The 15,630-nt window shown below is 40.8% G+C and overlaps 1 protein-coding gene across 28 annotated transcripts in view; it reads left to right on the top strand.

Annotated features, from left to right (window-relative positions):
- Positions 1–15,630, top strand: part of CASK (calcium/calmodulin dependent serine protein kinase) — a 371,692-nt gene that overhangs the window by 187,324 nt on the left and 168,738 nt on the right. For all 28 annotated transcript variants that reach the window (XM_085007759.1, XM_085007756.1, XM_085007749.1 and 25 more), the window contains one exon: positions 6,596–6,668. In XM_085007759.1, coding sequence (XP_084863885.1) covers positions 6,596–6,668 — 73 coding nt within the window. The remainder of the gene's footprint in view (positions 1–6,595; positions 6,669–15,630) is intronic.

Below are 15,630 nucleotides of genomic sequence, written 5' to 3'. Positions count from 1 at the left end.
ATGACAAAGAAATCTCATAAAGTGGCCTGCTTTTTAAACTGATAATGAGCGTACTGCCGCTCTTCCTTACAAGGAACATATCTCTTTTAATGTCCATTAATGGAACCAAACAGTGACTGGAAATGCAAAATATTAAACAATGATTTTACCTATTTATATAGGTTTATAGTTTAACATCACTACTGCTATCATTTCGATTTCCGATGACTTTTATACAAGGAGGAATTTGGTAGCTCAGAAACAGTGTAGAATTAAAATTGGGTTTTGTGTGTGTTTGATGTTCTGCTTTTTGGGCAGATGTGTCTCATTAGTTCTTCAGTTTGCCTTTTAGCAAATTGTCACGTGAACAGGTAATCTGAGAAAAATCACAAAACAGTAGAAGGAACAGAAATAAAAGCACAGTTTTTCTGCTGACTATATTTGCTTCAAGCCAGTGGGTGATCTCCCAATCAAACCAATCAAGTAGCCACCATTGTTCCAAGTGGAGAAGTTCTTGTTAAGAATTGATGACTCAAAATAAAGATTTAATATGAAAAATCACAGGAGCCATGCATTGAGCCACTTGCTTGTACATTTTGAACAATACAACTTTCCGCTTTGGTGACAATCATATTGTAAATACCCACTCCATTAGGTTGCCTTTTTAATACATTGGGTACAGCATCCCTTCTCAGTCACTAACCATAATATATTAAAGGATTCAAACCCATTAATATCATTGTTATCATGATTTTTCTTATGGCATAGTGGTAAACCACTTTACCCTTTAGGATGTTTTTTGTCTTTTTTTCCCCCTTTTTTAGCACCATACCCATGGCATATGGAAGTTCCCAGCTAGGGGTTGAATTGGATCTGCAGCTGCTGGCCTACACCATAGCCATAGGAATGCAGTATCTAAGCCACATCTGTGACCTACACCACAGATCTTATCACTGCCAGATCCCTGACCTGCTGAGCAAGGCCAGGGATTGAACCCACATCCTCATGGGTACTAGTCAGATTGGTTTCCACTGTTCCACAACAGGAATTCCTCCCATTAGGATTTATTAAAACTTTCTCCCATTTCAGAAACAGTTACCATTAATTGATAACTTCCTCCTTCCTCCTGTTTTTAGAATTATGGCACAATGGACAGATATGCTTGAGGATAGCTTAGAGACTACCACATGCGACTTTGAGCTCAGAGTGGCTTGACTTTTTCCCAATTCTTTGTCCTGCCTTCTCCTGACTGAGGAGAAAGGGCCCCAGCCTCAGGAGATAGAGCCGCTGTAGCTATAACACAAGGTAAAGAATATACTCAGTTTTAGGTAGCTGCTGTTTTGTACTCCTGGAGCTAGGGAGAAGAAGCAAATGAGAGTTCATATACATTAACTTTAATTCCTTCTTTAAACTCCTGATGCATTTCATGGTAGAACTGAGGCTAAATATCCTTTTTCCTTTTGTGCCATGTTCACTAAAGCAAATTCTAGGATTTTCTTTTTTTTTCCATCCCCTTTTACTACTGTTTTAAATTCTTATCACAACTTAACAGTTTTTTTTATGGAGTTCCCGTCGTTGCGCAGTGGTTAACGAATCCAACTAGGAACCATGAGGTTGCGGGTTCGGTCCCTGGCCTTGCTCAGTGGGTTAAGGATCTGGCAGTGCCGTGAGCTGTGGTGTAGGTTGCAGATGTGGCTCGGATCCTGCGTTGCTGTGGCTCTGGCGTAGGCCGGTGGCTATAGCTCTGATTAGACCCCTAGCCTGGGAACCTCCATAAGCCGTTGGAAGCGGCCCTAGAAAAAGACACCCCCCCCAAAAAAAAGTTAACATTTTTAGTTTTTATTGCTTCAAAATTAAAAAACATTCTTTAATACCAAAAATAGCCATTGTTATCATGATTTTTCTTATGGCATAGTGGTAAACCACTTTATCCTACTAAATGAAACTCTGACTTTTGCATATTTATTTCTTCAAGAATTTGAGGGTTTTGGTTTTGGTTTTGTTTTGCTTTTTAGGGCTTCACCTGCAGCATATGGAAGTTCCCAGGCTAGGGTTTGAATTGGAGCTACAGCTGCCAACCTACGCCACAGCTACAGCAACGTGGGATCCAAGCCTCCTACAGCACAGCTCTCGACACTGCAACCTACAGCACAGCTCACGGCAATGCCAGAACCCAAATCCTCATGGATACTCGTCAGGTTCATTACTGCTGCACCACAATGGGAACTCCCAAGAATTAATTTGAGTTTTGTATTGATTTGCATTTATTGATATCTTTCTTTCTTTTTCTTTTTTTTTTTTTTTGTCTTTTTGTCTTTTGTTGTTGTTGTTGTTGTTGTTGCTATTTCTTGGGCCGCTCCCGCAGCATATGGAGGTTCCCAGGGTAGGGGTCCATTCGGAGCTGTAGCCACCGGCCTATGCCAGAGCCACAGCCACGCGGGATCCGAGCCGCGTCTGCAACCTACACCACAGCTCACGGCACTGCCAGATCCTTAACCCACTGAGCAAGGGCAGGGACCAAACCCACAACCTCATGGTTCCTAGTCGGATTCGTTAACCACTGCGCCACGACGGGAACTCCTATTGATATCTTTCAATAGCAGCATCAGAGAGGGAAAACTAAAAATTCTGAATGTTGATTTCGTAAAACAGTGAAGCTTGATGGAGGAAGATTTTTTCCTTTTTGATCCGCAAAAACCTTGGGATACCTGGCATATAGGGTCAGGGTTGATGTTAAACCAGTAGCACTTTTTCTCTATTGCCTACTCATCTTTATCACTCTTCCTTAACTTTGAGCCTGTCTCTGCCACAGGCCTAGGTGTTAGGATAGGGGAATAGCAGTGTTGCAGAGGTGATATCATACAGTGAAATGCCTTGCAGTCTCTCCCAATCTTGAGATTTATAGAAAAGGTAGATGTTTATATACATCAAGTTGAAAGCCTGTTGATTTTAAAGTCCATCTAGGAGTTCCCATTGTGTCTCAGCAGGTTAAAAACTCGACATAGTGTCTGTGAGGATGTGGGTTTGATCCCTGGCCTCGCTCAGTGGGTTAAGGATCCGGCATTGCCACAAGCTATGATGTAGGTTGCAGATGCGGCTTGGATCCTATGTTCCCATTGCTGTGGCTGTGGCGTAGGCTGGCAGCTCCTCTAGCCTAGGGACTTCCGTAGGCCGAAGGTACAGCCCTAAAAAGAAAAACGAAAAACAACCCCCCCCCCAAATCCATTTGTATTTGCTGTTAAAATGATGATTTTATTAAAGGGACTTTGCAGAATGAATCAGAAAAGAGTAGTATTGGGACCAGTAAGTAACACTGCAAAGAGAGAGATTTGGCACAATTTATTAAAAACGCTTTCTAAAAATGACAAAAAGGAACAGCCTCAGAAAGTATGATTAGATGTGTCCCCTATTTAAGAGTACCAGTAACCATGTAACAGGGGCGTGTAAGTCTTCCATTTGGTTTAGAGTGTTCAACCGGATGACTTCTACCCTCCTTCTCTCTGATTTCTGTGATTCTCAAGTGAGACCAACTGCAAGAACACTCTGAGACACCAAGTAATCAAACTGATAATGTTGTTTTTCTCCAACTGGCTGAGCTTTAAGAGGCGCAGCAAAGCATGGCATGATAGAAAACTCCGTTCAGTCCTTGCAACCCCGTTAGTGATTCCCTCTGTACTTTCAGAGGTGGTGAGTTGTAGAGTAAGCTAACATACAGGATCAGATGATTAAATCATACTCACAAGTCCCAGAGATATTCTTATCTAGTATCAGGCTTTACTAAACAATTATAAAGATACAAGCAATCAAAAGGTTCAGCTAGAGCAGAGAGAGATCTAGGCCTTTTAAAAGGCAGCTCCTCACTTCCTTCCTTCTTGCACCAGAAATGCACCTCTGGCCCAGAACAGAGGAGGTCTGTACATGAGGTTTGTCGGATTCCACACACAGAAGGGAGCATTTCAGTTATGCAACGTCTCCATTGTGTACCTTGGAGAGTTGAATAGCTGACATGACATCTCCCAGGAAGCCATCCATGCCTCAAAGATCCTGGGTTCTGTTTTTTGTAGGTAATCCTGAGCTAGGGACATTCTCCTAATGGGAATTCCGGAGATAAGCTTTCTTCAGCCCAGCAAAGAGCTTTCTTCAGCATAGTCTTTATACCCAGAGTTTGCCAAAGACAGTAGACGAGGCACCTCTCTTCTTTTCTTCCACCCCCAAAATGCCTCCTTCCAAAGGAAGTGAGTGGATTACTGGCCAGCTTTTTTCTATCCACAGAGTTATCAGCATTCCTGATCCTTAAGGATGGAGACAAACAGATATTGCTGAGTTTCTCTGAAAAGTATAGGCCACCATGACGCTTCATGAAATGAAGCTTTTTGATTAAAGTTTCATCAGCAACTCTCTAGACTGTGTGGGTGGATTTTGGTTCTCTATTTTGCTTGCACGCTGTTCACATGCACAGCTTCCCAGGGTCTTTACTGGAAGGGTGGAGAAAGATCAGTTTAAACCTGTTATATTTGGAGAGGAAAAAAATCTGTCCCCACCCACCCCCAACAGAGATTCTAATATTGTATGTATGGCTCAAATAATTGAATAATCAAAATTTAAAATGCTCATTCATTTTTTTTTTTTTTTTTGGTCTTTTTAGGGCCACAGCCTTGGCATATGGAGGTTCCCAGGCTAGGGGTCAAATTGGAGCTGTAGTTTCTGGCTTACACCATAGCCACACCAACACCAGATCCTTAACCCACTGAGCAAGGCCAGGGATTGAACCTGTGTCCTCATGGATGCTAGTCAGATTCGTTTCTGCTGAGCCATGACGGGAACTCCATTAAGGATTTTTGGGTTTTTTTTTTTAAATAAGGCTTTGAGATAAGAATTTTCTTCAGGCTAAAGATGTAAGTGAATGTCTTAGTACTAAGTATCCAAAGTAGTCTGTGCTGTTAAGTATAAAGCTAGGTCCGTAATACCCAGCTTAAACTTAGCTTCTCTTCCATATTCACCAATAGGCTTTTCCTAAATCTTTGACTAAATTCGAGAGTTAATAAACTTAACCTTGGTAGCATGGTTTAGAGTTTACAAGGCACTTTCACATTTGTTGTCTCTGCCATTTCAGGGGGTCACAGATCCTCCAAAGCCAGATTTGAACTAGGAAAGGGCCACAACACCAAGTTAAGGTCCCCTAAGTTAAACAGAAACTTAATTTCAACTCACTGGCCCGGACAAAGAGTATGTGCCCACGACCTCCTATGGGTGCATTTGCAAAGTAAAAAAAAATTGAACCTCATAAGTAAGGACCGTAGGAGCCTAGCTCCTCCTTAGAGCCCACTTGTGAGGAGACAACCATGATAAGTACAGGAACAGCCTTGGGGTCTTTTATCCCCCTACCTTTCACTTAAACTGAAACCTTCTGATCAATTTTAACACAGGACATAATGCACATGCTAGGAGAGCAACACTGATGTGAGTTTGGTTAGATAGTGCCATACCAAAGAGGGAACTCAATGGAAATGTCTTTTAATTGTAAAGCAGGAGTGGGGGAACATTTTTTTTGATCTTGAGTCACGGGCACACACACAAGGTCATCTGTGAGTATCATTAAATTATTTAGCTTATAGTTTAAAGTGGAAATAAAAGATCTGGACAGAAAATAAACAAAAATTCATTAAGTACTGTACAGTAAATAATGTTAAGTATATCACATTTCTGTGTCATGACTGATTGGGAAGGAAAGGGGAAAGTGAGAAAGGAAGAGGGATAGTAGGGAAAGGACAGATTTGAAGGGAGTAAAATTCAGAGGAAGAGAGATGGAAAAGACCGTCGGAGAAAGAGAAACAGTGGGATTATAGAAGTAGAACCTTAGAAGTAAGGGAAGGAAGTCGAAGTAAACTCTGAAGTAATACTTAATGAACTGCTCTTGTCACACACCGTGTGGCTAGTTGACCCTGTTACCACTTTTAAGGACGATTCTTTAAAATGCTCATTCCTCCTTTGTTCTTCACTCGGACCCGGTAGGAGCCTCAGTGGACCCTGCTGGCCTTGTGAGGAGTTGGACTTCCTAGGACTTGGGCCTAGAAGGAACCCTGCTCTGTTCAAGGATGCCCCAACTGAAACACGATTATGATGCAAAAAGAAATTGTGGGGCATAAGGAGGTTCTTCTCTCTTGTTTGTCCTTAGAGCAGAAAAAAGGCTTTCACCCCTTTAGTCAGAATCCCTGGTGTACCTCTGAGCACTGTTCACTTGATAGCAATCCAGGGTAACTAAGTAGAATTAACTCTTAGAGAACTGTTTTGGGTTTTTTTTTCCTCCATGTTTTAAGCTTGAATTTTTAGTTTGCAGAGCTATTTTACTATGAACTGTGTGAAATTCTTTTGACTTAGCTATCTTAGAAAATATAGAATACATTATTTCTTCATAAAGCTCATAAGCTTAAGTCTGCCAACTTTTTCCTTACTAAGCTGCACGTTCCACCAATCATGTCCACTCAAATGAAAAGTGTCCGTGGGCAGCAAATATTGAAGGTGGGCATTACAAACTAGGAACCTGGTATATTATGTTTTAAAAATAAAATTTTTTTTCACAGTTTCAGATTTTTTTCTTTTTTCTTTTTTTTAACAGTCATTACATGAGACAGATACTGGAAGCTCTACGCTATTGTCATGATAATAACATAATTCACAGGGATGTGAAGGTAAGTCATTTTTGTCACACTAAGGTTTATGAATAGAAACTGACAAATAACAATAATTATCAGAAATTTTTAATGTTTACATACACATAAAAGTTTGTGTAACTGGTTTCTATTTGGAGAGTTGTACTAATTCTTAGGAACACTTTATAATTTCACTTTTATTTTTATTAAAATGTACATTCGTTCTAAAATTCTGTTATTCTTTCTTTGCTATTTTGTGTGTAAAAGGTAAGTGGGAAATCCAACAAATAGGAGGAACCAAACAACTTCCTATACTTCGTGGGAAATTAGAACTTGGTTTATATAGTAAAAGTTTATCACACACATATTTTTGTAATGTTGCAATGTAGAATAGTCAGCATTTTATTTGCTTTGCAAACAGTTTTAAAACATAGTCTGAAATCGTAATTATAAATGTAATAAAGGATAATATTCCCTTAGGAATATTAATATTACCATTATTCACTCTTTGTGCCTGTTTGATCCCAGTATCAAGTTCATGAGAACTGTCGGTCCAGTGTCAGGCAGAACACCGAGCTGTGCAAGAAAGGAAGCCAGTGGGCCTTCCTCCAGATGCCTAGCCCCCTTCAGACCTCAAGTCACTAAGAGACCCTGTGGGCTCTCTAGCCCTGGTGTTCACTTACGCGCTCACTGGCCTCTCTAACCTGTCTCATCCACAAACAGGGTGCACTCCTTTCCTCAAAACATACTATCAAAAGCCTGGCTTCCTCAATGCATTTTAATGGTTAAGAAAATTCAGTGCAGTTTAGTTTAATTTTCTGTAATGTTTGGGAAGTGTTAACTGAAATTCTTGTGTTTAAAAGCTGAGGGGGGAAGTTCCCATCGTGGCGCAGTGGTTAACGAATCCGACTAGGAACCATGAGGTTGCGGGTTCAGTCCCTGCCCTTGCTCAGTGGGTTAACAATCCGGTGTTGCCGTGAGCTGTGGTGTAGGTTGCAGACGTGGCTCGTATCTTGCGTTGCTGTGGCTGTGGTGTAGGCCGGCAACTACAGCTCCGATTCGACCCCTAGCCTGGGAACCTCCATATATCGTGGGATCAGCCCAAGAAATAGCAAAAAAAAAAAAAAGACAAAAAAGATAAAAGCTGAGGGGGAAGGCATGAGCAATTCCCAGCCAATCTAGTGAAATGTTCTAATAGCAATGAAAACTCATTGGAGAAATGCAGAAAATACACATTAGTAAGGAAGTATTCTTCAATTATGCAAAGAGAATGAGAAGTGTAAAAAGATAAATGGGGAAATGGTCAATGAAAGCAGAGTGCTGTTATTCTTTTGCATTTACTTAATATAAGAAAATGCATAGATACAGAATAAAACGTATCTCCTTATATATAATAGCAAAAATGATAGTTTGAAAACTTAAAATGTCGGGAGTTCCCATCGTGGCTCAGCGGTTAACGAATCCAACTAGGAACCATGAGGTTTCGGGTTCGATCCCTGGCCTCGCTCAGTGGGTTAAGGATCCGGCGTAGCTGTGAGCTGTGGTGTAGGTCGCAGGCGCAGCTCAGATCACCCGTTGCTGTGGCTCTGGCATAGGCCGGCAGCTACAGCTCCAATTAGACCCCTAGCCTGGGAACCTCCATATGCTGAGGGTGTGGCCCTAGAAGAGACCAAAAAAAAAAAACAAAAAAACAAAAAAACAAAACAAAAAAACACCCTAAAATGTCTAAAACACATTCTTAGTTCATATACTAGCCTTGTGTTAAAAATGCTTTTGCTCGAGGCAATTGTTATAAATTGAAACAGAATTAATATATAACATTATATTAGTTTCAGGTTCACAGCATTATGATTTGATACTTGTATACACTGTAAAATAAGTCTAGTTACATACACTGTATCAACATACAAAGTTACAAAACATGCAATATAACATTATTGACTAGTCACCATGCTGTACATCACATCCCCATGACTTACTTATTTTATGACTGGTGGTCTGTACCTCTTACCCCTTCACCCATTTTGTCTCCCACCACCCACTCCCATCCCTTCTGACAACCACCATTCTGGTGTCTTTGTTTTATTTTGTTCTGTTTGATCATTTGTTTTGTTTTTTAGATTCACTGTATAAGTGAAATCATACAATTTTGTCTTTACCTAACTCATTCACTTAATATAATACCCTCAAGATCCATCCCATGTTTTCACAACAGCAAGAGTTTATTCTTTTTTGTGGCTGAGTAGTATTCCACTCCATATGTGGTATACCATATCTTCTTTATTCATTCATCCATTAGTGGACACTTAGGTTGTTTCCACATCTTGGCTATTGTAAATAATGCTGCAGTGATATGGGGGTGCCCACATATCTTTTCAGGTTAGTGTTTTTGTTTCCTTCAGATAAATACTCAAAAGTAGAACTGCTGAATCTGTATAATAGTTCTATTTTTAGTTTTTTGAGGAACCTTTATACCATTTTCCATAGTAGCTGCACCAGTTTACCTTCCCACTAGCGGTCTGTGAGGGTTCCCTTTTCTTTACGTCCTTGCCAGCATTTGCTATTTGTGGACTTTTTGATGATACCCATTCTGACAGGTGTGAGGTGATATCTTGGTTTTGATTTGCATTTCCCCAATGATTAGTGATGTTGAGCATCTTTTCATGTACTAGTTGGCCATCTGTCTGTCTTCTTTTGGAAAAATGTCTATTCAGATCTTCTGCCATGATTTAATCAGATTGTTTGGGTTCTTGTTACTGAGTTATAAAAATCAATTTCATTTTAAATTCTGGTCTTGAAAGGTAATTATATCAATATCATAAATAATGATTGACAACATAATCTATCGTCATACTTTCAATAATATAGTCAGCTTTTGATTAGCCATGGTGTTTGATATAATGGCAATCCAAAGCCAAATAAAATCCCAAAGTAGTTAATATTTAAACACTGTGCTTCACCTACTCATTAACGTTGATTGATTTGTTCAACAAAAATCCAAGTGCCTACTTCATGCAGTATACTGTCCTTGGAGCCCTGAAGGCATTATGGTCTTAGTAGAGAAATGAGGCAGTGGATCTATTACCAGCTGCTACGGTTCAACATACAATGACTTTAAACAACAGTCGCCATTTATTTGCTCTCAGTTTTGCAGTTGAGCAGAGCTTGATGGGGACTGCTCAGTTCTCTATCAGAGGCTGTTGGCTGAGGTGGCATGGCTAGTATCCTCACTTTTCTGGCATCTCAGCAGAAGTGACTGTAACAGCTGGAAGCTGGCTGGGCCCTCTTCATCATCTCATTCAGACCATCTCTCTCCCTCTCTCCCTCCCCCTCTCCCTCCTCCTTTCCCTCCTCCCTTCCCTCCTCTCTTCCTGTCTTCTCCCTCATTGCCTCCTTTTTAGCAAGACAGTCTGTCATAGATCCAAAGGAGCAAAAATGGGAAGTTACCAGGCCTCTTGAAGCCTAGGCCTGGAATTGGCGCTGTGTGTCATGTCCTCTGCGTTTTTTTAGTCAAAGTGTAATAAGAGTAGCCTGGGTTTAAGAGGAGGGAAAATATATTGCACCTTTTAGTTAGTGGGACAATACATGTGCACAAGGATAGAACTTATTTGTGGCTTTTTTCACAGATGGGCAAAACAAATAATTATTGTCCAAGATATGAGGTGGGAAGTAATAACTAAAAAAAAGAATGAGAGAAACTACATGGGGGAAGTTAGTTTGAGCCTAGTCTTGAGTCATGGGGTAATTACTTAGGGACAAGAGGACATTTCAGGCAACAGGAATGGTGTGTGCCAAGGATCAAAGTTAGTTTTGCATTGGGTTTTAATAAAGTAGTTTATTATCTCTAAGACACATACCGTATAATTTTGAGGAAGTGTCCAGAAACATGCTGAGGAAGAGAAGAGAGAAATAATTCTCAAATTGCAAGTTAATGAGAAGAAACCACCAGAAAAGGCACCATTGTTGAGTTGGCAAGCAGACTTTCAACACAGAGCACACATTATTGTTGATATTCTTTATATTTCAGTACTTGAAATCTCTACATTTTTGCATTCGTAAATGTACTACTTACAGTTAGGTAATTGGTAATTTTGTTTTTGTTTTTTGTCTTTTTGTCTTTTAGGGCTGCACCGCGGCATATGGAGGTTCCCAGGCTAGGAGTCGAATCGGAGCTGTAGCCGCCAGCCTACGCCAGAGCCACAGCAACGGGTGATCTGAGCTGCGTCTGCGACCTACACCACAGCTCACGGCAACGCCCGATCCTTAACCCCACTGAGCGAGGCCAGGAATGGAACCCACGTCCTCATGGTTACGATTCAGGTTTGTTAACTGCTGAGCCATGACAGGAACTCCAGGTTTGCCATTTTAAATAGGGTAGTCGAAGCAGGCCACGTTGAGAAGATGACATCTGGAAAGGACTCGCAGGAGGAGAGAGAGAGGGCTAACTGACATCAAAGGAGGGAGGGTTCTGGGTAAAAGAATAGCCAATGCAAAGGCCCTAAGGCAGGAGCACAAGTGGCCTCTTGGTGCAAAAGCAAGGAGGCCATCACGGCTGAGGTAAAGTGAGCAATGGGCAGAGTGGATCGTAGATGAGGTGCAAGAGGAAAGGAGGGAAGGACTTTTTCTCTGAGACAGATGAGGATTCACCAGAGAGTTTTGAACTGACAGACGGTGGTCTGACTTTCCACAGCAACGGGACTTCATTGCCTTGTTGGTTATACGTTGAGTAGGGGCTCAAGGGTGGAAGCAGGGAAACGGGAGATGGTCCTACCTGGCAAGGCCAAAGTGGTAGCAGGGAGGCGATGAAAGTAGATTCCAGGTATATTTGAAGGTTGTGTCAGTAGGATTTGCTAATATAGTGTCCGTAACTTCAACCCAAAGTAGTTTCATGCAGAACCTTATTATAGGTGTTTTCCAATGTAATGTTTGTTATAAAACTTTAATAACAACGCATCTCACATGACTAATCATTTAAAATTTCACTTGATGTGTTGTTACTGTTTTTGTTAATAACTGATTTGCAGCCTATTTGCTTTTCTTCATATCAGATATCATTCATATATTGATTCAGTGACTTGTCTGTGTGTAGATTTCATTTGTGTGTAGATTTTGGTTTCTCTAGTTAGTTTTTGTCAGTTTTCTTCCCTTATACTTAGTAAAGAAAATGGAAGATTATCACAGTGTTCCATTCCTTTTAGACAAGTTTAGATTATTTAATCATTTATTTCAGCTAGCCAAGAATATTCTCACATTGTCTCCTTTATTCCCTCTCCCTCCCTCCCTCCCTCTCTCCTTCTCTCTCACTCCCCCCTCCCCTGTCCCTCTCCCCGCACCCCCACTCAAAGTTCTTGGCATTGATCCAAAAGCATCGAGTGTCCCAAAGGTCCTAGCATTATATTAATTTTTTTATTTTTTTATTTTTTGTCTTTTTAGGGCCACACCCACAGCAGTGGAGGTTCCCAGGCTAGGGGTCTAATCAGAGCTACAGCTGCCAGCCTACACCACAGCCACAGCGACAGCAACACCACATCTGAGCCACATCTGCAATCTACACCACAGCTCACAGCAATGCCGGATCTTTAACCCACTGAGCGAGGCCATGGGTTGAACCCACAACCTCATGGTTCCTAGTCAGATTCATTTCCACTGCACTGTGATGGGAACTCCATCATTATATTAATTAATAATACTTTTTTCTTTACTAGTAGGCATTTATTTTTGAAACCATCATACCTGAGTCTAAAACTCGTTGGTTATATCAGGTTAGATTTGAGTGTGTGGTGCCAAGTGGAAACTACTTGCTTTGGAGAAGCAGTTTTGTGTGCAATTGTGTAAGTAATAATTGTATAATCCTTTGAAATTTAGGAAGGTGTGTCATCATACTTTAGCATCTCCAACAGCCGCAGACATTTGGGGCCAGATACTTTGTTGTGGGAGACTGTCCTTTGCGGTGTTGATTCGACCTAGCCTCTACCCACTAGATGCCAATAGCATTTCCCCTCAGTTGTGATGCTCAAAAATGTCTCCAGACATTGCCAGAAGTCCCTTGGAGCACAAAAGTCGTCCCAAGTTGAGACCCACTGTTATACTGTTATATTTCTCATGCTTTTTCTGCCTACAGGCAATAACTAAGACATGAATGCAAATGTCTGTTTTTTCTGTCATCTTCCCTTTTATTCCTCTTTTTCATGTGAAAGGAAGTGAAAACTTTCATGTTTCAGTGTTTCTCTCTTTTCTTCCTCTCCTAAATTAAGAGTACTTTAGAAAGAAATAGTACAGCATTCGAGGTAAATGCAAATCCTGACTTCTTGCCTGCCTTCATTCACTCTCTTCAGCACTAAGAGTTGGAGTTTTCTTATCCCTTCCGACTCCCTGAGACAGCCTCATAATGCATCACCTGGGCATGGAGAGACAAGCAATTCTTAGACCTTTCTGTGGCTCTGACTTACTGACGTATAGTTTTAATAACCAAAATTGAAGTTAAGCAGCTTCTCTGAAAGTACACTGCTGTACACACCATCACTTTCTATTCTGAATAGGGCCTGTGTCCAGGAGGCTTAGGGGCTCTGTTTTTAGTTCTCAGAAGTGCAAAACCCCAGTCTCACAGTTGCTCAGCCAGAAGCTTCCGCCCAAGCATTTCTGTGTGTGCTTCCTTTAAATGGTTTTCCTCGCTAACCCATGAACACGCCTGGCTGCTCTCTGGTCCCCTTCTGGTCTCAGTTCTTCTTTCACCTGCTTAGGGCCAGTCTTCATTCTCAATGGGTGTTCATCATATCACACTAGTTGCGACGGCATTATGGATTTCTTACATTCTTTCTTCCTCTGTTGCTCTCGGCTGCTGGCATTTCTTTCAGTCTCTTACCACAACTCCCAAAAGTCCCTCATATTTGTGTACAAAAAAAATTGAAATTCTCCTTAAAATGAAGACTTACTTATTCTGTTAAGAAACATACTGGCTAACCTGTGTTATTTTTGTAAAGGTTGTTGAGCATAATGTGCATGTTTAGCTTGAATGTGGGGTTTTAATACTTAGAAGTACAAGATAAATTTAAGATGATCTTGCTTCTCTTTTCCCACCTTCAAAAGCTCTTGGATTTGAAAAGAAAGGATGACTGTTTCTTTTGCTTATTAAATGTGGATCCTTTCACTGCTGCCTTCCTTCTGAGCCAGTGGTAGCAAGCATGTATGAGACAGCCGAAGCGTTTTTGTTGTCAAGTATAAAACCTTTCTAGGTAGAGCAGTAACTCTTCCCACTGATAGCAATTCCCTTTGAATTTGGAGTCAGTCAGAGGAAGCTTCATGGCATTAGGCTGCAGGATGGAAATGCTTAGCAAATTACCAGTGTCCCTCTGTGCTCCCTTTGTGGTTTTCAGCTTGTCTTTCACACATGTGTTCATAACAGCTCCCACCCTGCAGACTGCAAAGCCCGGGGTGGGCTGCAGCCATCCTTACCAGATCAGAGCCGGGTAGACATTGCAGGAGCACAAACCTTGTCCCCCCCCCCCCCCCCGCCCCAATATGTGGCTCTTCGGCTTGAAGATTATTTTGGTAGGGAGCAGGGGGGGCTGTTTGTTTTTAAGAAATAAAAGACTCCGGAAGTCTTTGTTTTTAACCTCTCCCTTAACTGCCTAAAAGAATTTAAAGGGCCCGGTCCAGGAAGAGTCCTATCACCAGAGATGCTTGCAAAGAATCTGGGCTAGGGGTGGTGGGGGGAGATTGGCAGGCTGGGGAGACCATAGTCCTCCCCATGTCCCATTGCCTCTGCAGGGCTGCCCAGCATTTGTTTACCAAACATTTGTTTTTCCATCTCCATGTGAATCGCCTTCCTCCTCTTCAACGCCCGCAAAGCCCTAGCCCCTTCTCTTTCTCTCTGATGGCATACAAGATCCAATTGCCCAGCTTTTCCTTAGGCCTCATATTCTTATGGAACCTCATAGGTATGTAATTAAAATTGGTTTTTCTCCTGTTATTGTACCTCATGTCAGTTTAACCCTTAGACTAGCCGGAAAAGCCTACAGGAGTAAAGGAAAATTTTTTCCTCTTCCAACATCATTTTCTTCCACCCAGGGAACAGAAATTCACTTCCAGGTTAAGTGGTCTATCCTTAATTTTGTTGGTCTAGTCTTAATAGCGTGTGCTCCTGATTAATACTTTGAAAGTTGTCTTAATGACAGTGTATATATGAAAGGATAAAGGGGGAAATTAGCATTCATCATGCCCGTTTTCTATAACTAAGTTACAGTCTTGTTGATCTTTAAGGCAGAATTTGGGGTTTCTGAAATTGTGTTTGACTATAACTCATAGACACATTAAAAACACTGTGGTTTTTTTTTTGTTTTTTTTTTTTTTGAGATCCACACTTTAAGGTTAGGGTAAATTTAGCAAGTGCTACTTCACGTAAAATATTTGACATGACATTAAATAGCCAGTTCTTCAATTACACAGAAAATTCAACAGTGATTTACAGTCACCTATTCACAAAAGCATCTATGGTGTAAAAATAAACATGATGATTAATAAGCTTGGTACAGAGAATTAAAATGAGTAACTTAAAGAGAAATCACATCCCTCTTTTACTACCTTTTTTAAATGTGGGAAACTCTACTTTGGTGTTGATTCTTTTATCTTTTTTTTAAATAGTGGTGATGCAAAGTAATTTTTTTAATAATGATTTTTAGAAGTTGCATCTATTTTTAGAACTCCTAATTGCAGTGAGACTTAATACACTACTGCTTATATTAAATGAAAACAGTTGATCTTCACAATTCCTCTTAGTCTAATGAGTTTTGGGTTTAAAGCTTACATAAGAATAAAAGTACTGATGTAACTTTGGAGGAAGCTGAATGTCTTGGGTATTCTCCGGTTGACTTTTGAGTTATTCTATGATTCTCATGTCTATGAAGTTACTAGATTGGACACCCCTCTTTACAGCCAGCACTTAGAGAGTCACCTGGAGTTCCCATTTCTGCCTTTGTCTCTGCAAATTAAAATTAATCAGTCA

The sequence above is a fragment of the Sus scrofa genome, chromosome X, assembly GCF_054392235.1.
Source record: "Sus scrofa isolate SSC_HxYL_T2T_F1_AM1 chromosome X, Sscrofa_HxYL_maternal_Yorkshire_Landrace_v2.0, whole genome shotgun sequence".
NCBI classification, from domain to species: Eukaryota; Metazoa; Chordata; class Mammalia; order Artiodactyla; family Suidae; genus Sus; species Sus scrofa.
Note: the sequence above shows the minus strand (reverse complement) of the source record. Positions and strands in the feature narration are given on the sequence as shown.